The sequence below is a fragment of the Phyllopteryx taeniolatus genome, chromosome 15, assembly GCF_024500385.1.
Source record: "Phyllopteryx taeniolatus isolate TA_2022b chromosome 15, UOR_Ptae_1.2, whole genome shotgun sequence".
NCBI classification, from domain to species: domain Eukaryota; kingdom Metazoa; phylum Chordata; class Actinopteri; order Syngnathiformes; family Syngnathidae; genus Phyllopteryx; species Phyllopteryx taeniolatus.
In genome coordinates, this window is record NC_084516.1 from 17,657,385 (window position 1) to 17,684,675 (window position 27,291).

The window sequence follows — 27,291 nt, forward strand, 5'->3', positions numbered from 1 at the left end:
GTATATATGTATATATATATATGTACACACATGTTTGTAACTGTCAAAATTTTAACGAGTCAGTGGGTACAACACACAGGATCAAAACAACTTTTAGAACATTTTAACAACACAAAGAACACGAATCTCTTGTCAGTACACTGCAGTTTATTTCTGCACGTGATCAATGTCATAGCAGTCCTGCAGGGTGCAGTCATGGTTGCATCCACAGTAACAGTACATTTCCCTGTACTGGGGGGAGTTCATGGGGGGGGAAGTTCAAACAAAATCTCTCTGCTACACCACAGTATCAAACATTCCGCTGACATCCATATACATATATCACTGCACTAGAGTATGTCTTTAAGTTAAATACACAAACTTCATACATTGCACGGCTTCTGAAAGCAGGGTTGCCCAAACTGAGGGTCCCAGTCCAAAATGGCAACCGGGTCACAAATATTTGGGGGTGGGGACCCTGCTTTTTAAAAAAAATAAAAGTAAGGGGCACAACACATATATACAGAATAACAGTAAAGATATGTCCTGTCACAAACTATCTGTAAATCACAAGTAAGGGTGCAAGTTTTTGCAGGTGTGGAGATGCACAGGAGTTGCTCGGGGTGAGCGGGGTGTATTTTATATTTATTGATTGGTTGACGACATCACCGCTTTGAAGGGCTCCAAATATACAACACAGCACAATTGAGAGCAAAGCAAACAGAAGGAGAATCGTGTACATTGAATGCATTCCTCTCACTCACCCCCGTGACCACTGACAACGAAAAAAAGCAGAAAAAGATGGAGCAGATCATCAATTTTAATTCTAAAAATTAAAATAGATAAATCAGTTAAGGAGGGAATCTAAAGCACAGAAACATGCTACAATATTGCACTTTTTATTCATATCCCGCTTTGATAAAGGTAACAGTTTCTTTCGTCCGAGGATCAAAAATAGTGCTTTAAAGTGAGAGGGAGGGTGGGAGGGAGGGAGCGTTCCTGCATTGCATAGCTTCTGTGTAAGATATGCAGAGTGAGTGAGTGATGGATGATGGATGAAGTGATGAAAAAAAAGGGTGTGGTGTCTCCTAGGCCCCTTTTCAGCCTGCTGTTCAGAAAGAAAGAGTGCATGAGACGACCATATACGGAAAGAGCAAGGATGATGTCACACTAAAGGTCATCGATTCAATCAAGCCAACGTCACATGTTTTGCTTTTTCTTTGGCTTGTGTGTCTGTGGGTGTGTGTTTGTTTTGTTACTAGTGATGGCCCAGAGAAAAGGTGTGATGATAACCATCGCACCAGAAATGGTGCTCAGAGCGACGAAGGGAAGGGCTCTAAATTAATTCAATCAAATTTAAGACTTTTATACACAAATGAACTTTGTATCAAGCAGATGCTAATGTAATTAGCATGTAGCCACAGAATGGATATGGCTAGCATAAAAGTGACAGAAGAAGCTAACTGTGCTGAAAATGAATTTTCTCTCTCTCTTCTCTGCCTGTTATACAAACAATTCAATCAAATTTAGCTCTTATATAGACAAATGAACTTTGTACAAAGCGGATGCTAACGTAATTAGCATGTAGCTGCAGAATGGATATGGCGAGCATATAGTAAAAGTGACAGAAGAAGCTAATTGTGCTGAAAATTAGTTTTTTTTTTTTTTTTTTTTTTAGTACAAAATGTAAATGTGATATAAATAGCAGCATAGCAATGAAGCAAAAGATTTTTATTCTGCTGCTATACCAGTAAAACGTGACAGTATCGCTCCTGCAAAACGCCTTCCTGTCCCGTCCCCATTCCATTTGAAATTTCCCTTCATCTGCTGGATGAGTAGTTTTGCTTTATTTTAGTGTCATGACGCAGTGGTTAACATCTCGCGCGTACGACAACTGGTTTGCTTAAAAATGCCACCCGAGTCATGCACATAATATAGTCTCAGTTCATTTTAATAGAGTCTGCGTTTTAATAGGTCATGCATCTGGTATTCATCTGTATCTGGTATTAAGCTATCTATGTCAGGTGAGTGGTTTTGCTTTATTTTAGTTTCACGATACAGCGGTTAACTTTTCTTTACGCATGTATGACAATATTAAAAATGCAACCCGGGTCATACACAGTTTTTAATATATTCACAGTTGAATTTAAGGGGGTCTGTGTGTTTTAGGGGGCCATGCAACAGGTACGTGTAGCTGTTGTGCATCTGTCTGGTTAACAGGTAGCGTAATTTGAGGGTTGGCGGTACGAGCAGGAGGATGGAGCCACCGCCGCAGAAGACAGGAAGATGGCGCCGTCGGCCCGAAGAGGAGGGACCGAAGAAGGGGAGGGAGGAGGAGCATGGAGGTCTAGTGGGTCGGAGAAGGTGGGGGTCTCCGACTGTCGGGACACACACAAAGAGGGTGGGAGGGGACACACACACACACACACACGGGGGTTAACGTTGGCTTGTTTGGAGTCGTTAGAGCGCCACCATGGGTTGAAATATCATAGGCTCGAAAGACAACATCTCAGGGAGGAACTGTGGGTTTTCATTCAAGAACATAACGCAACAACCATCATTGGTAACCCTCGCTCCCAGCGTTAGCTGTTCATGGCAGCAGCTCATTAGCATAGCTTAGCTTATTTTAGCTTGAGGTCTAAGGAAACCACTGGCCAAAATATAACATGTAACCTTGTAACACTATGATTCCAATATCCTACTGTAAAAACTAGCACATAAATGCTGATACTTACGATAGTTAGCATAGCATAGATTAGCTTGAAGGTTCCTTACTGTAGGAAACCACTGGGTAACATTTACATCTTGTACTGTGTACTGTACCTGTACTTGATACTTCTACGTTTACTACAAACTAGCATTTACAGTAGATGCTGGTAATAGCCTATGGCTAATTGGTAACGTTAAGTTAAACTTAGCTTATAAGGCTACAAATAAAGGATACCGCTGGCCAACTTTTACAATCTATAAATATACATACATACATCACTGTATACATCACAATTCTTCTACAAGCCAGCAAGTAAATGCTGTTAGTTTGGCTAGAAAGGTTTGCTAAGTTTAGCTTAGCCTTTAATGAGCTAAAACGTGGCCACGTTTAGTATGTGACTTCTTGTAAGACCTCACAACATGACATTTGATTCTTATTCAGATGAAAAAAAAAAAAAAAAGTAATGTTTTGAATTTGTTCGTTAGCCCTGGCCACCACACTAAACTAAGCTAAGCAACAACAATTGTTATCTTCTATAATTATGATTTCCATCATTCATCACGAGATATTTGTAATGCTTCACCAAAACTGGGGTCCAGAGACTAGACATTTTATTCAACAATTTGCAAAGAATTTTAGTCTACCACTACTAGCCTCGGTAGCTAATATTGGCTAACCACCTTACAAATCAGCATTATGTAAGGGAGTTCTTTTTTGTTGTTGTTGACATTTCTAAAATGGTTGCTAAAGAGGGCGGATGGGGTGTAATGGTACATCTCACACACATCATAACACCGACAAAATGGAGGCTAACAATTAAGTTGAGTTCTTTCGGGAGCTAATGCTGAAAATTCACGCAACACACGTTTCAGTTGTGTGTGTGTGTGTGTTCCCATGCAGCATTCTGTAAAGAGAACAACAAAAATGAGTAAAGAAAAAAACTAAATGAAGTGAGAGGAAGAGGAGTAAGAAGAAGAAGGAAGAACGATGCTGACGATAAAAATGGTGGACAGCACCAACATACCAGAACGATTAGTCCTCATTGGTCAGTGATAGTGATTCTGTAGAAGGAAACATGGTCGTGTGGCGGTAAGGAAGTGGTGATGAAGAAAGAATGAAAGAAAGAAAGAAGGAAGCAAGGAAAGAAGGAAAGAAAAAGAAAGAAAGAAAGAAAGAAAAAGAAGGGGGATAAAGAAGAGAGAAACAGGAAGTTACATGGCGGGACGTTAACTAGAAGGTAGCTAGCATCCACACGGGACAGGCATAGTCGGTGGAAAAACTGAAAGATTTTATATTATTCCTCATCCATCATTCCAGTCACGTGTCTGTGTTCAAACACAGCTTTTAACAAGAGGACACCGGTGAGGTGCTTGTGAGCATGACGGCACTTTAAAGACAAGGAAGTGGTCTACGAGCTCTATTTGTTCTATTTCTATGTCATACCAAAAACTACTCTTTTTTTTTTTTTTTTTTTTTTTTTACCTCCTGTACGCCCTCATCCAGATGTCTTCACATCCCCCTTAGCAACACAGAGGATCCACACCATTTAAAAAAAAAAAAAAAAAATGTCATAAACAACAATGCTTTGGATGTTCTCACAAGAATTTAGTAAGAAATCATTCAAAAATGAGCAATGAAGACATCATTTTATATTTAATAAGAGTAGGGATGGGGAATCCCAACGATACATTACAATATCGATATTTGGTCCCCAATACAAAACTGTAATTTGAGTGACCAAATCACAGTACATAACATAACGTGTCCAATAACCCATAGTTTTATGATTTATCAGTCTAGTGGGCATGGCTGACATAAGACAATTCTTTTCATTGGTTTACAGGACACCAATGACAGGGCTCTACAAATTCCGTCAGCAACACATTTTCTTTCCTGTTTCTGTGGCCATGTGAATTAATGTTCCTGTTCCAGGGGTACTTTTTATATTTAAAAAAAAAAGAAAAAAAAAAAAACAACAATCCCCAAGTTTTGCGATTCAAACTGTCTGGTGGCCGTGGCTGACATAAGAAATTGTTTCATTGATCTATGGAAAAACAATGACTGAATTCTGCCTAGCAACAAGTGGCCATGGCAGGGAAAGGAGCTTAGCTATTCTGTTATGCTGTTTCTATGCCTATCTAACTTATTCCTGGAGCATGACACCAGCCTCTAGTTTAGCCATTCAAACAGTCGAGTGGGTGTGGCTCACGTAGCCACTTTTTAAATTGGTCTATGGGACACCAATGACTGAATCCTGCCAAGCAATGTATGGCCAGGCACGAAAAAGAGCGAAGCAATTTTGTTACCCTGTTTCCTGCGTTTGCTAGGTAGATAAAATGCTGGATGAATTTTTTATAATGAATCTCTTGTCTTGTTTAGTACACTACTGGTGGACTACATTAGTTCTATAAAAAATTGTTTTTATGAAATCCAACTAAATTCTCGAGAGGACAGAGCAATAGAAAGACTTTGAGTTTTCAACTCACCTGGGCACACTCGGGGGTGCGCGGTTGGGGCGAGAGGGCACAGTGGGCGGCAGCCCGCTGTAAGGGTCTGGAGAAGCCCCGGGGCGGGACGGTACGGGGGGTCCCCCGGCAGGAGGAGGCCCGCGAGAACCAGGGCGAGCTGGGGGGCCCGGGGGCGCCCTGCGGTTCGGAGTCGGACTGGTGGCGGGAGACCTAGAGGAAGGAGAGGAAATGAAGATCATCCATCCATCATCTTCCACACTTTATCCTCTTCAGGGTCAAGGTAGAACGTGGAGTTAATCCCAGTTGACTCAGGACGAAAGGTGGGCTACACCCTGGACTGCCAATAAATGGCCGGTCAATTGTGAATGTGGCATTTAGTGGGAAGTCAACTACGTAAACCACGACACTAACAAGTCAGTTCCTGTTCATCCCTCACCTTCCTCCAGATCCGCCCCGCTGGACCTGCAGCCACGAGTCGTCCACAGGCGGCGGCATGGCCGTAGAGACAGTGGTCGTGCTGATGTCGCCGATGATGTGGAGCGCCTCTCGCAGGGCGTGGTACATCCGCAGCATTTCGTCGCGGTGCTGCGCCTGCTCCTGAGATTCTTCCATCAGCGTGTTCTGGTCGCCGCACGAGTACAACTGGGCCAGCAGCTCGGCATTTATGAAGTCTTTACACTGGATAGCGCAACGCAACGTTACGGTGCGCTTCAAAAATAATCCCCCGACCCTCCAAAAAGGAGAACTCACGTTATTAATCATGAGGTGCATGATGGTCTTGGGCATCAGGTCGCGGACTGTTTTGCTGACGATGGCCATGTAGGAGTCGACCAGGTTGCGGATGGTCTCCACTTGACGCTCCAGCTGGGGGTCTATGCTGTTCATGAAACCGTCAGAGCCGTTTTCGTCACCTGTGTCGCTCTGTCCAGGTACAGTGGAAACAAGACACCTCGGTTTAGTTTCAACGACACTGAGATTAAATAGCACAGGGAGACCAGAGCTGAGATTTGAAACCTGAACCTCAGAACTGTGAGGAAGACTTGCTCACCACTAGATGTATACCGTGCTGCCTCTACTATTTATAGTCATATGTATTTTTCTGTGTTTTGGTTCCATTATACCGTTTACATTGTTTTGTATTGTTTACTTCTTAAAGGATTAGCATGTAATTGCTGCTTGACAGCGTAATGAAAGTTGAGTGAGGGCACATTTTACTCCATTTTGCAGAGGATAATTTGACGAAAAAAGAAAGCTAAATAACATACAACAACTAAGAAATGATGCAGCAAACTGAAAAGAAACAGAAAAATGCTGAAGAATGAAGATGTCGGACAGAAGCACGTACCTTTCCTTCCTTGTCCTACAAGGTCAAGCAGCGATGAAGGAAACAGACATCGAAAGAAGACAAAAAAAAAAGGCAGATGTGAGATGTAACAGTATTGACAAACAAGACACCAAATAAACAAATGTACAAACATCACATCATTAACTTGTGCTTATGCTGAATGGTGTGACAGTGTGTTACCGTGACGCGTTCAGGGTACACGCCGGCTCGCAGGAAGGAGGCCTTCCATGCATCGATGTCCTCCTGACTCTCGCAGGCCAACTCCAGCTGACGGTAGTCCTTGTAAACATTTCTGCATTATACAAATGGTAAGCATTAACATTCATCCACTTCAATTTGTAGATATACAAAGTATACACACTGGACACTTCATTAGTGTACAATTTAATGAGATCCAGTACAAGAGCGAGAAGCACATGGCCGTAGACAACCACAATCTTTTTACATTTTCTCAAGCTTCACATTATGCAAGTGGATCAAAGCGTTCAACTATTGCCTTTCCATTTCCATAGTGCCTGGGAGTGCTTATTTACATCTGTAATCCATTTATTTTGAGGTCAGTCCATCACAATTGCTTATTCTTTTTACGCATAGGCTGCTTTCTGGTTTCCATGTGAGTTACACCTCCACCTGCAAATATGGTCTTCACATGCAAAACCCTGATCTGAAACTTAGTGTAAACATTCAATGCTATGTATTGTTTGAATAATCTATTTAATGGAAACAGCCAAGCAAAAAAAAAAACAACACACCTGTCAGTAAAATGTTCCAATGCTTTTGCTCGAAAAAAAAAAAAAGTGATAAAAACAGGTGCTTTGAAAAAATTGTATCGCACATCCACCTGCAAATAAAAGCTGAAATGTTGATCTTTTGTATCATATTCATTACTGATTCCATCACTCATTGAAGGGTGGGCTTCACACAAAAAAAAACTTTACAGATACCATGTCTGGTAGCAGCATGATTAAAAAAGAAGTCTATAATAAATAATAAAAATACCTCTCTGACACTATCGGTAGCATTATTATACGTGTACAGGCTCATTAGATTCAAGCGAACCTTTGCTCGGTGTTGAAAAGGGCGAAAATGTGCTTGCTGGACATGAAGCCTTTCTCGACATCTCGTAGCCTCAAGTTGTCCACCTGCAGCATGTATTTCTTCTCCTTCTCCTGCAGGGGAAGACAGACAGAGACCCTTGGTTGGACAAAGTGGCTCATCTTTATTTACAGTACATAGACTACACTAGATATGTTTGTTCTTTATATGAAATGACATAGTTTACATTTAATACACAATTGAGCATCAAAGTATAGGAACTGAACGAAATGGAGAACCGTGGGGAGGACCTAGAGTAAAAGCTGACATTAAATTCAACAACACAAAAAAAAAGGGAGGAAAAAAAAACACGAGACGGATGGGAAAGTTGTGCACTCAGGTCTGTGGTTTTGATTACGGCTGAAGGGAGTAAAACGAAGGCGAGCGACAAATGAGAAACACATACACACACACACACACACACACACACACACATACACACAAAAGAAAAACGTGTCCTTCTGAATGTGCACACAGCATAGGACATGCATCCAATTGGGGAAAATTTAAGTTTTTATTTCCTCCGTTACATGCACACTTAACCAAATGCAACCTCAGCCATGCACGTGTAACTGCACATCCTTTAATGGTTAATATCGTAAAACGAACAAAGCAAGTCTAAAAATAAGTCCGGGTTGAGCAAGCTTCTATGAACACACACACACATGGACACGCACAGACACACACACACGTTGGTAGCCTGTAACTAAGCTTAAAGCCATCTGGCGTGCTAACCACAGCCTGCCCTGCCCAACTAGTGTGTGTCTTCAAGAAAATGTGTGTCCTTCATCAAAGCATTTTAGACCTGTGCAGCCAAATGGTCCTAACCCCTGAATGCATGTAACATACACACACACGCACGCACACACACACACACACACACACACGCACACACACACGACAGCATAGTGTCTGTACAAAAATATAAAAAAAAAAAAAAAGTAATCGCCCTCGGCTGCAGAATGCTGACTTAAATCATATGTAGACTTGAGAATTTCTCGCTTTGTCTTGTTCCCCTGGTTTTTCCCTCTCTCTGGGAGTGATTCATACATTTTCCTCTCCTGTGGCCATTAAACACAGACGGCAGCGGTGCAACAGGAGGTGAGCGGAGCCCCTCGCATGCAAGTATGAAAAAGTCAAACTGGAACAAAGAGAGCTGATAGAAAGCTATGAAGTAAATCTCATATGCAAAAGCGTCATTAAACCAAACTGCCGAGAAAGCTAATTTTTTGTTTGTTGCTAGGTAGAAATTGTGGAGCTCAAGCATATACTGTCCTGTCAGCCAATGAAAAATGGTGTTCTACGATACTATATGTCACGCTCTGTAGGCTGTTTAAATGACAAATGATATGTTGATCTCTCCATATTTCTCTTTTTCTTGATGTTGTACAACCCCAATTCCAATGAAGTTGGGACGCTGTGTTAAGCATAAATAAAAACAGAATACAATGATTTGCAAATCATGTTTAACCTATATTTAATGCAATACACTACAAAGACAAGATATTTAATGTTCAAACTGATACATTTGATTGTTTTTAGCAAATAATCATTAACTTAGAATTTTATGGCCGCAACATGTTCCAACAAAGCTGGGACAGGGTCATGTTTACCACTGTGTTACATCACCTTTTCTTTTAACAACATTCAATAAACGTTTGGGAACTGAGGTCACTAATTGTTGAAGCTTTGTAGGTGAAATTCTTTCCCATTCTTGCTCGATGTACAGCTTCAGCTGTTCAACAGTCCGGGGTCTCCGTTTTCGTATTTTACACTTCATGATGCGCCACACGTTTTCAATGGGAGACAAGTCTGGACTGCAGGCAGCCCAGTCTAGTACCCGCACTCTTATACTACGAAGCCACGCTGTTGTAGTCGCTGTTGTCGTGCAGAATGTGGTTTGGCATTGTCTTGCTGAAATAAGCAGGGGCGTCCATGAAAAAGACATTGCTTGGATGGCAGCATATGTTTCTCCAAAACCTGTATGTACCTTTCAGCATTAATGGTGCCTTCACAGATGTGTAAGTTACCCATGCCATTGACACTAACACAGCCCCATACCATCACAGATGCTGGCTTTTGAACTTTGCGTCCATAACAGTCCGGATGGTTCTTTTCCTCTTTGGCCCGGAGGACACGACGTCCACAATTTCTTTTTTGCCACCTGTCCCAGCTTTTTTGGAATGTGTTACAGCCATAAAATTACAAGTTAATGATTATTTGCTAAAAACAATAAAGTTTATCAGTTTGAATATGACATATCTTGTCTTTGAAGTGTATTCAATTAAATATAGGTTGACCATGATTTGCAAATCATTGTATTCTGTTTTTATTTATGTTTAACACAACGTCCCAACTTCATTGGAATTGGGGTTGTATTTTATCAAGCTTCTTTCTGCACTTGTGTGAAAATGGATAGCATCATTGTTAATACATATGTTGAAACATAGAGTTGCATCTGAGACATGACTTTTACTGTTTGAATAGTGCAGCGATTCTCAAAGTGTGGTACGAGTATCACTGGTGGTGCGTGGGCTCCCTTTACTAGTACATGAAAGAATCACCGCCTGTGTACAGTTCAGTTGAATTAAACGTTTTAGTACAATACATTTGCATTTAATATTTAAGAACCATTAGTTTTTAAACTTCTATTCCGGTACATTTTTTTTTTATTTAACATTTATGTGCACTACATTTTAACTGAATAATTTATGTTCTGTTTTATTGTCCTATATTGAAGATGAAGGTGCCTGCTGAATGTTCGAAAACCGTTCTTTGACGCCAGAATGAGCGCGTCCTCAATAACGTTCATCAGGCAGAAAGTTCAGTTCACGTTCGCACAAAATACGACATAGTTCGTTCATTAAACTCATTCATGTACACGACTGTTCACACCCATGGAAAATGTAGTCTTCAATGACCTTAAAGGGGACATTATTTGTCAAACCAACTTTTTCTAGTACTTGCGATGTAACATTGTCAACTGTCAGAGGAGCCTTTTCTGGACACGTGTATGACAAAAGCAAGGTGTTTTTTTTTTGGTTTTTTTTTAAAATGAAATTGACACTTTTATACTAAGTCCATGTTAGAGAGTCACTCAATGGAAGTCAAAAGAGCCAAAATACAGGACCTTTAACTTGCAGGTTTTTGGAAGGTGGGAGGAAGTCGGAGTACCCAAAGAAAAGGCACGCAAGCACGGGGAGAACATGCAAACTAAACTCCACTGCTCAGATTTGAAACCCCAACCTCAGAAATATATACAGTATATAAAAATCCATCCATTTTCAACACCGCTTATCCTGGTTAGGGTCGCAGGGCGCTGGAGCCTATCCCAGCTGACTACGGGCTAAAGGCGGACTACAACCTGAACTGGTCGAGTATTTGTGTAACCTCTCAAAAACAAATTGTGTGTGAATCCTTGAATTGAGTGTTTTGCCATATGCTCCCATAAAGTACAGCCAGGATGTGCAGGCTTTACCGTGTAGAAGGGTTTAGAGTATCAAGCATTGTTAGACTTCCTGAAATACATCGTCAGACTTCTTGTGTGATAACACTAAATGTACGAGAATGCAGGTTTGAGAGGATGCCAGACGCAAATTGAAATTTCAGTAGCAGCAGTATTTGTTTGACAAAGGCGCAAATCCTTTTCTTCTGACTCATTTGACATGGCGAAATCCCACCTTCAAGCAATTGAGGCCAACGAGAGATTCGTATTTGAGTGCTTTGAGGTCACTGTTTTCTATCAACGCTTCCCACTCAGACAGCCATTTGCAGGCACACAAGCCTCAAGTTAATGTGGCAACGGCGCTTTCTAGCCTTAGCCCCGTAGCCACATCTTGTATAATCTTTGGGGCTGAGCGGTCGAGACGATTTGCGCTCGTCAGCTTCCATCTTTGGTGAAGACACCTGAGCTACAGAAGTGGGAGGAGGACGAGTAGGAGGCGAAAGACGATACTGACGGGACTCAGGGGTGGACGCGTCTGGCAATCATCTCAGCCACCTTGAAGGTTTCCTGTCTCCGGATTAGCAAATGCTCCATCACGTTCCACGAGGCTTTGCTGAATACTTTACACTTGTCGGGGCCATCCCTGGAAACGGGGCCCTTTTCCTGAGTCACACTAGTCCCCACATACCTGCCTCAGTGTCTTTGCACTTCAGGTGTTAGTGTGTTGTCACTGGGGGGTATTTTTAATTTCTTTAACATTTATTTACTTCTGGCATCTCTTTGAATGACCTATATTGCATAGACAACAATTAACTCATTCACTGCCAGCCTTCCCAGTTAACATGGACATTTGACTTCTAAAGCAGTCAATGGCAGGGAATGTGTTAAACTCTGAGGTGGCACTTGATTTGTAGCAGAATAAGAATGTATTTTATATGCAACACAGAGCAGAGATATAATACAAAAATAAAGGAGTGTAAATAAGCTTGTCTCTAGTGCTGCTTTGGGAATAAGTTCCTTAGTTTTTGTATTTTCCTGCCAACGCTCTCGGTCTTTCTTTGGAAAAACTAACAGTGTAGCCCAAGATGTCAAAGAAACAACAGCGATTGGGTCTGGTATCCATTATTTCTTTCGTCAATTCTGATGGTACATATTGCCGCAGTCCAATGAAAATGATGTCTCACTACATTTTGTTACTAACATTTTTTGTTATTTTCATTTAAAAAAACCAAAACCTTTCATAAAAAAGACACAGAACTTGGAAGTATGTTTTTTTTTTTTTATTGTGCCCCCCGGGCCAATAAAATCCAAAATATATGCCAGAAATACGTTAGATATTATATATTGTTTCCTTGGCAACCGCCGATAGTTACACACAACATTTTTCCCACCACGTCGTTGCAAAGTGCCATTTAAAGGAAGACATGTAAATGCATGCATTATTACTTTTCAACGTTATTGTTTTGTTGTGTCGTTTTACAACAGTGGTCAAATTCTTTTAATACTTTGGTGACCTCCCTCCTTGCACATTTGGGTGTCACATTTCCATATGACATTGCAAAACATTGCTATCCTCCAAAAAGCATGAATAGTATATATATATTTTCTAATAACTTTTTAATGGTTATTTTATTATTTTATAATACATAAAATATAAATATATAAAAAATATTGACGACACTGAGTGATATGCTTAACTAGCAATTTTGTAAAGTTTTTTTCCAAAATAATTATTAACTAACTAGCTTCAAAACGAAGATAAAAATGGTAAAAATTTGAGGTAGACAGCAACGATACAGTAAAATACAGCAAAAGGACCTACAAGCGAGTGGAATGGTGCTGTTGCAATCTTTTGTCAGTGAGGCTCCTTCCCAGAGAAAGGTGGCATCAGTGCCTTCCATAGTGACGCTCATTTGAGTCACACTTAGGCGGTCCGTCACACATGAAGCAGTAAAAAAACACCGCTTGCGGTGTTTGGGGCCGTTGCGCAAATGCAAAGTACTTTCCATGCTTTTGTTTGGTTAGTGAGTAATAGCGGGCTCATTATGAAACGCCAGAGGAAGTTCAGAATGAACTCTGAATAAACGTAAAAAAAAGAAAAAAGGAAAAACCGATCGAAAGGTTGGACGCGCACAGTCTAAAATACATTTGTACAATTCAGGATCATTCGATGGGAGGATGCCAAAAAGAATTTGATTATGGCATCTTGTCTAACGTGGATGTGAGTGAGACAGAAGTCCTAGTGACTTTGAGCCGGGCATCAAAGTGGTGATGGAGAAGCCGCACAGCATCTGGGAGCAATAACACTGCTTCTAACCCGTCATTAGCACAAAGACTGGGCCTGGGTGGCAGCCAGCGGCAATTTTCACGAGCCTCCTCTTCACCCCCCCCCACAACCCCGTCCCGTCCCGTCGCTCCTCCGCCATTGCAATATTGAGTTGCGTCTGTACAAATGAAGCACAGCTTCACAAGTCCCCACGTGGTGAGAGGAAGGGTACAAGTCGACGCTTTTGACAAGCAGATTTGTCGCAAAGTCAAAGAAAGACCTTGTTCTTTCTCTTCTATACAATCTAACGTGACCCAATTGAAAAGCCAAAGTCACCAAGGAAGCACCAAAACATCATGTGCAATCGTCATCCAGGCTTTATTTAAAGTAAAGCCGCACGTCAACATTTTTAATCGGCGAGGCTGAGTGATATACGACCGGGATGAGTTTGATGGGGCCTCCCCTGGGGGGCGCCGTGTTAAAAACACAGCAGTTATCTTAGCGACAAGGGTGGCAGGCTTTCTAGCACATCGTTTATAATTGACTCACATCTGATAACGATGCGGATGAGAAGGAACCTGATAGTCTCGATTAAAAACCTTATCGAAACTGTCCACCATAAAAAAAAATAAAAAAAAATAAAAGAATGCTGTCCTTCTTCGTGGGAACCAGCAGTGACTGTTTTTCTTTTGGTCTTAAATGTATTCATATTTAATACAGAGCAAATAATTTGATTGTTATTAGTGACAGACATCAGAATTTGCCACTACTCTTGTGGGCATGACTGGCATCTACCATTTTAAAAAATATTTGAAAGCCTAAACCTGGCTTGAAACCCTATTTTGAAACCGACTTGGAACCCTAACACTGGCTTAAAGCCTTGATTTGAAACCCTAACCCTATCTTGAAAAACTAATTTGAAAGATCACAAATAGTAGGAATAAAGTTCTTTCAATGGTCAGAAAACATAAATGTTGAATAAAACGTAAATATTTACTATGCAATTAAGTGGACATAACTAAAAACAATAAGTTCCCTTTTATAAACTAACCAAACAGTTTTTCTTTGTATTAAATAAAGCGTGATGACGACCGTATAATGTGATGGGATTCTTAGTTTACGCTTTCAGGCTTCGCTGGGGCATCATTTCTTTCCCGCCCATGATTTTGCCTTTAATCTTGCATTTGTTAGAAATCCTTGGTATTCTGGGCATTCAAATGTTAAAGTCAGCATAGTGTGATAGTGGTTAGCACTGCCTCAAAGTCAGGAGATTCAGGGTCATCTGAGTCTCTGTGTGGAGTTTGCCAGTTCTCCCCTTGCTTGTGTGGGTTTTCTGCAGGCCTCCTGGCTTCCTCCCACATTCCCAAAACCCGAGCATTTTAGGCTCATTGAAGACTCCACGTTTGTTTCTTAATGCACTGTGGTTGACTGATCACTAGCGCAGGGTGTACCTCGCCTCTCGCCCAGTCATCTGGCATAGTCTCACGACCCGAATAAACATGGATGCTGTAGAAAATGGATAGCTGGAATCATTATTGGCCACAGGCACAGGTGAGCCCTACAAATTCTGCCTAGCAACAAGTGGCTGTGACAAGGAAAAAAGATTGAGAGGAACTCTGATGTTCATTGCCAATTAGGTAAATATGTCTTGTGGTTGTGAAGTTTTAAAAGAAACCAGAATTTGCTGTTAAAAGAGACATTTTGTGATTTTTCTTCTTTTGTCCAAAACACAAAGAAAACATTTTTTGGGTCATTTTTTTCTGATGCAAATAAAACTCCCACATATATGGAGTTACATGTTTTACTTGTATGCATGTAATTTAAACATATATATATATATATATATATGTGTATATAAAACACCACTGATGACGTGACAATGATGCTTTCATTCATTGGAGTCAGGCTAGCTGACGACTTTCTGTTTAGCAGCTAATTGCTAATCACTTAATGACTCGCGCTGCATTTACTTCTGCAGAAGGTCAGCACTGCAACCTTGGGGCTACTTTAGTTTGAAAAAGGGGGGGGGGGGGCTGGGGCGTGTCCAAAAAGGACACACATGGATGACGGATGTGCCCTTTACTCATACACAAAGCGATATAGCTGCATAAATCGTCAAATGTCAGAATCGCAAAGAAGTTGTGTCTGGAATGTTAGCACACGTATAAATAAATACCTCATGTAACCACCTACAGAATGATGCGTTCAAGTCCCAAGGTTAAAGCATGATGTCAGTCTAACCCTGTGATTAAAAGGTTTACATATGCAAACCAAACATGGCCGTGGTTCCAGCCACTCTACTGACATACTGTATGTAGAGGAACAGATTTAGGCAGAATAGGGAAATTCCACTATTTTGGTTTCTAAAAGGTAAAATTATCTTTATTTAGACCGCCAGTATTCCAGATGCCTCTTTCCAATCCCGACGCACTCATCTGAACGCGAGGCAAATGATCTTCTCAGAGAATTTTCCACAGTAAAGTGAGCTGCCAGAACGTAACATTTGCACTACAAAAATCAGAATGAGTGCTTACAGGAAACAAAGTAAATTTAGTCTCTGCATAATAGACATAATTAAGCGTAGAATAGAATTACGTGGTTTCCTCTCCATTCGAGTTGGCTCTGTTTTCATTCAAGTCTGCCAGCCTTTGTTTCTAAGAAGCCTTTGTATGACCAAAAAATGCACTGCATTGGCTTCATAATTTACACAAGGAAGAATATTCAATAGTTACGTGACTCATCAGTCTGATAAAACCACACTTTTCCCCAAACCTCAATCGAGAAGAGCCAGCTCTCACAATCATTTAGGGAGATATCGTGAATAAAGTAACGCATCACAACGTGCTTCACTGCCAAGGCGAGCACGTGCTGCTCGAAAATGATGTTTTTCCTTCCGATATATATCTTATACTTAATACAGAGTACCACTAAAGTGATGAGATTCACATGTACAGAAAATGCTGCATTCGACACCAGTGAAAAGTTGGAAATATGACACTCGTAGCGTCCTCGTCATAAATAAATCAAAAACATGGCTGATGATAAGCTAGTCCTGGGTTTGTGAATTGATCATTTGACAACAAAACCCGTCTTTTAAGATGGCCTAGGGTGAGATTTTATTCAATAACGAGCGAAATGTCATTTTCTAGTGCAACAAGCAAATTCAGATAAATATTGTTCATGTCGTCTTTTAGTGTGTCTTTATTTACAGCGATTTGCCCCAAATTTGCGAGTAGGAACTCCCCTTGGAGTTTTCCCGGTCAAAGGTTAGTAATGTCCCTTTTTCTTTTTGCATAAAATGCACATTAATCCTTACAGTACAGTTTTTAGCGAAATGTCCTGAGCTTGTGTCCATCTGAATTCTTTCCGTAAAGTCCTGAGTTTGATATTCAAACAGCCTAACAGGCATGGTTGGCGTATATATATATATATATATATATATATATATATATATATTTTTTTTTTTTTATTGGTGCATGGGGCTATTCCGACTGAGCCCCACAAACTGTGCCTAGCAACAAGTGGTTGTGTAGGCTTGGAACCATGTGTAAGAATGAGGACAGTTCTGCAGATCTGATGCTGTGCCTCCTGCTGTTGGTAACCCAACTTTTTTTTTGAACGGAAGTGTTTTCAATGAATTATATCTGGTTGGTGTTGATGCGTAAGTTTTATTTTTGTACACGCTCTTAGCTTGAAATCACTTTAACCTCTTTTTTTGTTTTTGTTTTTTTTGCAGCACATTCTGTTCAGCCATTTGTCGTCCTCCTCTCTTCCTCTCTCTCATTCCACATCCCTCTTTCCCTGGCTCTGCTGCTGACTCGCCTCTCCCGGGAGCGTGCCTGCTTTGATTTGAAGCTCAGGTTCGAGCTCAGAAACCAAAGCTAAAACAAACACACGAACTTGGCCGCCACCTCTGCACATGCACACGCCGCGCACACACACACACCTGGAAACATGAGCATTGATTACTCCTGTCTGCCAGCGCCTGCAGTTCGGAATGAAATTTAAATGGTGTGTATTTGTGAAAGAAGCAAGGCAAGTTTGAACTTTTCATGCCTTAATTGTGTGTACTTTTTAGATAATTTGATTCTTTGGACAAATGAAACTATGCTCAGCCTGTATCAGAATGACAGGAAGAAACAACAACAACAAAAACACATGATCCAAAGCATACCACATCAAGTGTCAAACATGGTGGTGTTTATTGATGATGTGACTGCAGACAGGGGTAACAATGAATAAATTAGGGCTGCAAACAATGACAAAATGAACCCTGCACCCCCATGCCCTAAAGTGGGGAGGCAGTGAACTCAAGCCAGAATCCAGAGTTAAGCATCTATACACATCCATTTGTCCGCATACACATAATGACTGAAACAAAAACATTTCACTAAATGGCTAAATAGTATAAGTGATTGAAATTTGATAGAAATCAGACAAAATCTCTACGAGTGGCTTGTTTTTGAAGGACTCACGGAAATGTCCATAACGGCTGCTTCAAACCAAAATGGCAGACTTCCTGTGTCTTTTTCAGATTAGTTCCTTTTCGTGGGTCTCGTCATGATAGACATGCCTACCAAATTATGGGCTGAAAGATGTGCCAGCAGGAACTGAATTTGAATCGTTTATATTTGAATTTGAATTGCTAAACCTCAATTCAATTTCCAATTTTACTCTTCAGATTCAGTTTTAAATGCAATGTTGCAAATTAAACTATTCAAATTAAAATTACGTTGTTCAAATTCATTTTTAGTTTTTTTTTTTTGAAATACAACTATTCAAATTCAAATATAAATGATTACAATTCAGTTCCTGCTGGCACATATTTCAGCCCATACGAAATTTCATGTTGCTAAATGAAACTGACTTCGGGGGGCGAATTTCCGCCCAAAATGAAGTTGTATAAACACAAATTTGCACCAGGAGGAGTGCAGACATTTGGGGGGGGGGGGGGGGGGGGGGGGGGGGGGGGGGGGGGGGGGTATGGGAAAGCCCTCAAGACTCAAATACAAGCAGCAAATGAATGCCTGGCAAAACATCTCCAGTCACTGACCACAAACAAAAGTATTACTATAATTTTTTCATGTATAATGTGCTCTCGAATATTAAACACACATCCCCCAAAATCACACTTTCGGAGCTGAGTTTTCCTTCTATGCACCCCATAATTGCTGGCATCCATGCTCAAAAATAAAGTATTACCGCATGGTAATTCGTATTTTATTAGGGTTTTCAAATAAATGTTAAAGTTCTCAGCAGAAAATGCCTGCCTTTGCGCGTGCGCCAAACAAACCAAAAGTGGGAAACGCTTGCCTTGCTCTGTGTGTTTGCGCTGACGACACTGATACTTCCGTCGACGGAAGCAGTTACTTAGTCGGAGGAATTATAATTACATGCGCGAGGTATATTACAAATTCACGGGTGAGCGTTTTTGCCGTCTAGTAAACTAAGATGCTAAATCTGATGCTGTGTTACGTCAAACACCACCAGGTTCTAGGATATGTCAATACAATGTAATATTGCTAAGAAGTAGTAGCTGGGAAATGTATTATTTTCGCCAGCTTAAAAGGCTGACAAATTTTGTTACTTTTTCTTTCACCTATATATAATAATGTATAATACGCACTCTTGATTTTTTTTTAAATGAAATGTTCTTTTTTTTTAAAAAATGCATATTATACACAAGAAATTATGGTAAATACAATTATGTCACTTTGTCCAAATGTATGTGAAAATGGAGCTCACTTGATAAAATATCGAATTCCTAAATGCCAAATGCCATATTTTGGTGAACCCTCTTCAATTAAAGCAGAAAGTTAGTCACATCTAGACTGTTTTAGTTCAAATCCATTGTGCTGTGTGCACAAAGCCATGTCAGCAACTAACTGTACACGATCATTATCGCATTGCTAAAACAACAAATCAAAGACTTGCACAGTACTGTATATGCACAATCATTTGTTCTGTTTCTGATTTAGCCCCTATATATCACCCCCCTGTCCCCCCTTCTCCATGCACGTGTGTAGCGAGGGTCTGCATAAAGGCTTCTTTATTCGGCCCTGACAGCGAGAGGAAATCAGCTTTAGAAGCAAAAACAGAGGGAGCGAGAGCGCGATGGAGACCACAGGGCCGCACATCTGGAGTTATTACAAGGCCTCCTCCTCCTCCTCCTCCTCCTCCTCCTCCTGCTTGCCAACAAAACGCAGACATTCCTGCCCGGGCCTCTGCTCTCATCCACACCTCCTCCTCCCTCCATCCCCTCAGCATGCAAATCATCATTGATCATGCACAGATAGCGTAGACTGGATGGAGGGACGCTATGAGATGTTCTAAACATCTTACAACAGAATGAATGGCCCTCACTTCCTGTTCACCTTTGAACTTCCACTTTCTCCGTGGAAGCCGGTGAGGGCCGGTGGGGAGGTGGTGATGGACGAAAGGGGAGTGGTAGGGGGTGGTTGAGGCAAATCAGAGGGAGGGTGCAGAGGAAGTAGAAAGGGACAGAGATTTGGGGGGGGGAGCTCCTCCTCTTTCTCTCTCCCTATCACCTCTCTCTCCTGCTCACCCATTTTCTTCGTTCTGTCTCTTGGAGGGGAAACTTGTTGGTGGTCAGTCCTTTGCCACGTCAAGCCTCCAGCAAGGTGGACGCAGAGGAGTGCCTTTTCTTTTTTTTTTTTTTTTTTTAACTTTGCGAAGGCAAACAATGGGCAAAGTTTTCTTTTCCAGTCAATGTGGAAGATGAGGAGCCCACCCCCGACCCCCCCCCCCTTCGCCCAAAAAAAAAAAAAAAAAAGGAAAAGATGATGGGAAGAAGAGATGCTCCAACTACAGGTAATCTCATTTATGATGAAGAAGAGGGAATTTTAGGATCAGAACCCATCACTCATAGGTTTGTGGTGTAGTTTTTAAATCTTTGTTAATAACTTTTTGTGACCATCTTTCAACGCGTTTCCCCTCGACAGATGTCTGGAATGCGCCTTACAGCGGGATGCTGGGGAGGCAACTTCGGGGAATCTGCCAATCAGCGGCTATCACCTCTGTCTCACCTCTCCTCCTCTTTCTCCTCCCCCCATCATCCAGTGGAGCATTCATGGGCTCTGGTGAGTAAAAGCATGCGCTACAATTTCTTTTTCGCAGGAAAGAGCATCCAAATAAATAAATCCAGCATCACTCAAGCCCGGCCCGCCCGCCCAGTGTTCAGACTACCTGTTCAGGAAGTAGTGGTTGTACAGTAGTCTGCACATTGGTTAGGCTGGCCCGGGGAAGCACGGGACCAGAATCACCACTTTACCTCCCTGAGCTCGACTTAGGAAGCGGAAGAATCAATTTGAGAGGTTCTGAATGGACCACAAACACCTTTAAGAAACCGAGCCAGAGATGTTGTTGTGGATGTCATCTACAGACTACTGTACAATGTACTGATATTTGCGATGTTACCAAATTAAAGAACATGTTCAACTTGTAAAAGCTGTTCCAGAAAAACACTGAAATAAAGACGCTTCCAATTCGTAACTGTTATTTGATTTCTTGAAGCAGCTTGTGAGAGTCGAAACATTCTCAGCACATCATAGATTTACCCTTATATTATAATGATATTTTAAAATAAAGAGTTTACTGCTCACGTTTTCAAACTTGTGTGACTTGTAAAATACTTTAAAAATACCCAAAACCTTTAAACTTTTGTGATTTGTTTAAAACGCACTTTAAAATACCAAATGTTGCCCAACTGTGACTTTTAAAACATTTGAAAATGCTATTCCCCGAAAGGATTATATAAACATCTGAGGTGAATTTTTAAAATAGAAATTGTTTCCAACTTTGTAACATCTGTGACTTTTAAAATATGTAAAAAAATCTGAATATTTTATCATAATTTTTTACTTTCGTGACCTTTAAAGTAGTTCAAATAAAACATTTTTTAATGTGTTGTGTTAAAAATGATACATATTGCTACAAGACACTTAAAAATACCAGTGAAATATTATATATATATATATATATATATATATATATTATTATAACTTTTTTGGTTGCATGTAAAATAATTCTTACAAAATTCCCGTATTTTTTTTTTTTTACTTTGACTTTTTCCTCACAATTATTGTTATTCTAGTATTATTATAATGATGGCATTATAATGATATGTCATTATATATATATATATATATATATATATATATAGAGAGAGAGAGAGAGAGAGAGAGAGAGAGAGAGAGAGAGCGAGCTCCATTACACATTGCTGATATTATTCTTGCATGTTTTCCAGTTTTTTACTGTTTATCTTAAATTAATTAAATGGTTCCATGTGAGACCTTCAAGGTCCATGTTAGCAAAGAAGGTTCTAAAAGGGTTAAAAAAAACAAACAACATGAAGGACGTTTAAATTTAGCTGAGGATGGAAGCCAGAAACGGCTCACCCATGCAGAATATGAATAGACAACCCAAAGCGACCGACACGTACAATTATGTCCCCACCTCAAATGACCACGTTATGTGCAGAGAGCACACAAAAATGTTAGGAGCACCCACTCTGTCATTGTCTCGTCGGTTTTATTTTTATTTTTACTAGTCTTTGAATAGACACCCCCCCCCAAAAAAGAGAAAAAATCTTAGTGGTTGTTTGCAGCTGACGTCATATTTAGCCCAACTCCCCCCTTGCCTCGTCTGTCACTGTATTTACCCCAAAGGGGTGTGGGGGGAGTTGCAGTCGGCCTTCACACAGCGTCTTTAGTTCCCTTTCAAAGACAAAAACAATGCAAACATGGCGTCCCGCCTCGGAGCAGCAACAAAAACCGCAAACCAGCAGGCCTGTTTCCATTTAAAGCCCTGCCGCACACGCACGCACACACACACACACAAACACACACAGTTCAGAGAAGGCATGTGAGTGTGATGTAAGCCGCCCCCCCTCCCCTTAAGATGTTTACTGCTGGGATCACTTGGTAAGTCTGGCTTTTTGGCAGCTTTACAGCAGGATCAGGGAACCCCAGTCTCACACACACGCACGCACACATGCATCCACACCAAGTCTTGTAGGGGGAAAGAAGCACATGAACATGCCCCCCGCAAAGAGAAATGTTCGCACAATGAAAAGTGACATCGCAAGGGATGTGCCACGCAAAGATGGAAAAATAAGAGCTGAATTTAGTGGGATTTCTTATCAAAATAACGTCAAGGAATTAGTACACGACTGACATTCATTTTTTTGCATAGTTTTTTTAAACTAATGAATAACATGTTGTGAAAAATTATATATATATTTAAATATACTGTGTACACACACACATACATACACCACCGAGGAGTGTCACTTAGAGATGTTGTTTCGTTGTTTGTTTTTTTGCAGACAAGCACTCCTAATTTATTAACAGTAGTGTATGCAGTGTACATATTTAAGTTTATCCTTCGCCCTGAGCCGTCTCCTCATCGTGGCGGATGTGTCCCAGTGATCCTTGGAGCAAAGCTGTCGGGGGCTTTATGCCCCTGGCAGGGTCAACCAGGGCAAACAGGTCCTAGGTAAAGGGCCAGACAACGCACGACACAGAAGACTCTTCGCATAATCTAAAATAATCTTTAATACTGCGTAGGGAACTCGTTTACAACATCATCCACACGAATGCTTCGAGGAAACTGTTTATGTGTTTCAGTAGGTGCTGCTGTTTTGGTTAGCAACAGAATTCAGCAGGGGTCATCAGTTTAAGGGGAAATCTTTTTTTTTTTTTGCAAGACCATGTTGATTGTGCCCCTGCCCCCTTCCTCTACCCCCCACCACAGTCCAAATATGGTATTCTGGATAACATTGCGTTTGAGGAATTAAAGCAGATTGATTCATCGACTTTCATCCATCTCAGGGAGTCGCCATGTTGGGCAATATCCCCCTCTGCTATCGATTAAAAATAATGTCACAATTACCCTAGCATGTTGTGTCAGTTATAGGCGGAAGGTTACGTGACCAAACCCGGAGAACAGTTCAGCGGACTTTCCGTGTATGTTGCGATAACTAACATAACTCAGGGCTGACGATATGATGGTTCGAACATTCAAACCATCATGTCATTAAACGGGGGAAAGGAGGCATATCCGTTTGAGATGAGCCACTCATTTGTTTTATGTGGACGACGCACTTGGTGATTCATTGAGATCTGGCGTCTATTAGAGGAGAAACTTTTGATGTTCGCACAAACCCACGTAAAATTTTCATGCTGTTTTTGACACTTGTTTTGCTTCTAAATTCTTGTGTACGCATACACTAAGAAGAAAAAAACAATTCTTCCACATCAGGACAGCAGAGTTTTCCACTCATTTATGCCCATGTGAGATAGTGTAAACGAATGTGTTAATGCGAACAAATGAAAACCACTTGTGCTGGAAGTTTCGAAAATCGCAGTCATTTAGCTGTTGAAGGCACATTTCTCTTTTATTTTCAAATGTCTTTTCTTCTTCTCACATCTCCCTCTACGCCGGGATGTCTGATTCAAAGAATCGGCATGTCCTGTGGTAATATGGACCAGGAGGCTTTGAATCACTGACACACGCACACGCACACACACGCACGCGCACACACACACACACACACACACACACACACACACACACGCACACAACACAGTAATAACAACATACAAGCCAACAAGCTGTGCCAGGATGTTTTGGTTAGTATGCGCTGCCATGCCAGACTGCAGCGAGGGTTTTCCCCATGACAAAAGGTCAACCAATAAAAGTTCTTGTTTTCTTTATTTCTGAAAAATATAAGCGTTTATTTTGCATGTGTGTTGCACAAAAAGATGTATTTTAACTCTCTATCCCACAAGCAGTAATGCATTTGTGTGCCATGGATCTAAATGTAAGGGCTGTATCGTGGCGAGCGCCACCCAGGAGCATATGTGATAAGCCGAGGGTGGGCAACCAGCGGCCCGTGGGCCATTTACTGTATGACCTACAAGAGCATTTGATTTGGCCCAACATGAAATTCTAAAAACAAAGTAAAGTTGCGAGCAGTGAAATCCCCATGAAATTTGGAAGGTGCACCAGACAGAGGACTCAATGAGAGTACAGTGGTGCCTTGACTTATGAGTTTAATTTGTTCCATGACTGTGCTTGTAATTCAGAACACTTGCATTTTTATATCATCTTGCCTAATGGAAATGAATGGAAATTCCATTATTCCGTTCCAGCCCCACATTGTGCTCCTTTTGGTGTGTGTTTTGGCCACCAGGGTGCAGTATAATACAAGCATAAAGACACAAATGAAGAAGAGTTTCATAACTACAGTAAGTGACTCAGTAAGATGTATTATTAGTTCTTTTTCGTAGAAGATAAAGAATACTGTATATGCCTGTGAGTATTGTTATACTGTCTATCTACATGTGTTGCTACCATTTGTGTTCAAATATCCATTGCTTAAAAGATTATAACACAGCTGCCCCCTGCTCCAGTGCGTTCCACTCACGTATGTGTTCACTGTGATGGATTAAATGCAGAGAACAAATTTCGTGTGCATGCATGCATGCATGTTCATGACAATAAAAGATGATTCTTCTTCTTCTTCTTCTATTTGTTAGCCCGACTATGGCGTTTTGCATTGTGTCTCAGCATTAAGATAGCAGACTTTCCGAAGGCGTTTATGTGGTTGTTTTAAATACACAACGTGTAATTCTCGTCATTTTATGTTTAGTTTGACAGTAAAAGTCAACTGGGAGTGGCAAGAACAGCTTCGAGCCTCTTTTTTTTTTTGAAGAAGAAGAATTGTTCACTGTCTGCCAAATTGCTGCTTGCAGTGAGGTGAGTTGATTTGAATTTGTTCCCACTATCTAGCCTTTGTATCTCCATTTTTGGTTCGCAAGTCAAAGACAAAAATCGGCCAAGCAACTGCTCGTTTTTTAAAAACCCTGAAGTCTGGTCACTCGTAAATCAAGCTACCACTGTATACAAAATCTGAAGGAACTGGACGCATCTGAAGTGAGATTACCTAACCCGTGCTGTCAGTAGGGGATGCCTACGAGTCTCTTTAGGGAGAGACCATCACCAAAAACAATACATTTGGTTTTGATTGGCCTGTTTAGAGGTCGGTTATGAGAATTTCCTGTTTTATAGTGTGTCATCAAAATTGAGCAGACCACATGCAATGACAAAAGCTAAAATTTTATGCAATATAGCATCACTCATTCGTTTAGCACAGTGATTCCCAACCAGGGTGCCGTGCCACCCAAGTGTGCCATGAGAGACTATGAGGGGTGCCACCGGAAAGTATCCAATTTCACAAAATGTTTCAGAAATCCATTATTAATTAATTACAAAATACACCTTTGTTCATCTATCTATGCCAGCGACGCATAGTGAAAGGCAGAACCATTAAATACATTTCCATTAGATGGCAAAGTAACATGTCCGCATCAACCTTTCGCCTCCCCCTCCTCTTAACTTTCACATGGCCCTAGTTACATGTGCTGCTATACCTGGTTATCAAAAGACAGAAACCCCCACCTTAGCGTCCTGCCCAACTTGCCCGCTCGCGCTGTGCCCCCTCTTTGAAATGTAGTATGCTTATTAGAAGCAGATTACGTGTGTGTGTGTGTGTGTGTGTGTAATTGGGAGCAGGGCAAGGGGAGTGGGGGGTGGAGGGTCTCTGGTATGCACATGTGGGTGCCAGCTTTTGGTGTCTGACATGTTGGGGGGTCCTGATTCTTTGGAAATGTTCGTCTCTTTCTCTCACTCTCGCTCTCTCACTCGCACACACAACCACACACACACACACACACACACACACACACACACACACACACACACACACACACACACACACACACACACACACACACACACACACACACACACACACACACAGAGACAGAGCGGCTGTGGCTACGTCCTGGAGACAGTGAGACTGCGTAGCTAGCTCCTAAGAGTTCCACAAAGCATCATGGGACCTTTTTTGACCAATGCTCCCGGTAACAAAATGTGTTGGCCCAAACGTACTCAAAAACCGCTGAATTTGACTAAAATGTTTTTTTTTTTTTTTTTTTTTTTACAAAAGCCCGTGAGAGGAGGAACTTTTGGAGCGCAACATGGAAAAAAGTAATGGTTGCTGGAAGAAATTAATGCAACAGAAATGTTCCTACTGGCTCAGGTGTGGGTGAAAACTCATTAAAAGTTCACATTTATTTAATTTCCTTAACTGGATGAATAAATTACCGACCTACCTACCTACATACCTCCATATATCTATCTAAAATTGTCATTACAAAGATCTAGTATTACAAAGTATTATTTTACAGTCATTACAAAAGAGTCCAAGCACTTCTCAAAATTATTAGGAAAATGATCAATAAAATAAAGATGGGTGCACAGCATTGAAACGTACAGATTTTATATACACCATGTGACCATCCATCCATCCATTTTCTGAGCCGCTTCTCCTCACTAGGGTCGCGGGCGTGCTGGAGCCTATCCCAGCTGTCATCGGGCAGGAGGCGGGGTACACCCTGAACTGGTTGCCAGCCAATCGCAGGGCACATAGAAACTAACAACCATTCGCACTCACAGTCATGCCTACGGGCAATTTAGAGTCTCCAATTAATGCATGTTTTTGGGATGTGGGAGGAAACCGGAGTGCCCGGAGAAAACCCACGCAGGCACGGGGAGAACATGCAAACTCCACACAGGCGGGGACGAGGATTGAACCCCGCACCTCAGAACTGTGAGGCTGACGCTCTAACCAGTCGGCCACCGTGCCGCACCATGTGACCAGTAGAGGGTAATAATGGGTAGCACTCATGACGTATCCTGCAAGTTTCCTGCACGGTATGGTCCCAGCTTTGAATAAAATGAAATAAAATGAAAAAAATCACGATTACATTTTTAAAATATTATTGCCAAATATTGGCATCAACTTCAAAATGAAGTGCTGCAATACTCTGTAAATGGTCTTTTTTTTTTTTTTGTTACATGATCAGCGGTACGGAAAATGAATGAATGAATGAATAA

The 27,291-nt window shown here is 41.1% G+C and overlaps 1 protein-coding gene across 15 annotated transcripts in view; it reads right to left on the bottom strand.

Moving 5' to 3' along the window:
- Positions 1-127: 127 nt before the first annotated feature.
- The window catches only part of dnm1a (dynamin 1a), a 55,675-nt gene continuing 28,511 nt past the window's right edge, over positions 128-27,291 (bottom strand). For 6 of the 15 annotated variants that reach the window (XM_061799930.1, XM_061799917.1, XM_061799925.1 and 3 more), the window contains 7 exons: positions 7,562-7,671; positions 6,683-6,794; positions 6,503-6,517; positions 5,908-6,078; positions 5,594-5,835; positions 5,176-5,367; positions 128-2,357 (listed from right to left, as the gene is read on the bottom strand). In XM_061799930.1, the coding sequence (XP_061655914.1) occupies positions 2,327-2,357; positions 5,176-5,367; positions 5,594-5,835; positions 5,908-6,078; positions 6,503-6,517; positions 6,683-6,794; positions 7,562-7,671 (873 nt within the window). In that variant the 3' untranslated portion in view covers positions 128-2,326. Of the gene's footprint in view, positions 3,594-3,713; positions 3,751-4,171; positions 4,209-5,175; positions 5,368-5,593; positions 5,836-5,907; positions 6,079-6,502; positions 6,518-6,682; positions 6,795-7,561; positions 7,672-27,291 lie in introns of all 15 variants that reach the window. The other 9 variants (XM_061799928.1, XM_061799918.1, XM_061799927.1 and 6 more) reach the window with 7 other exon arrangements.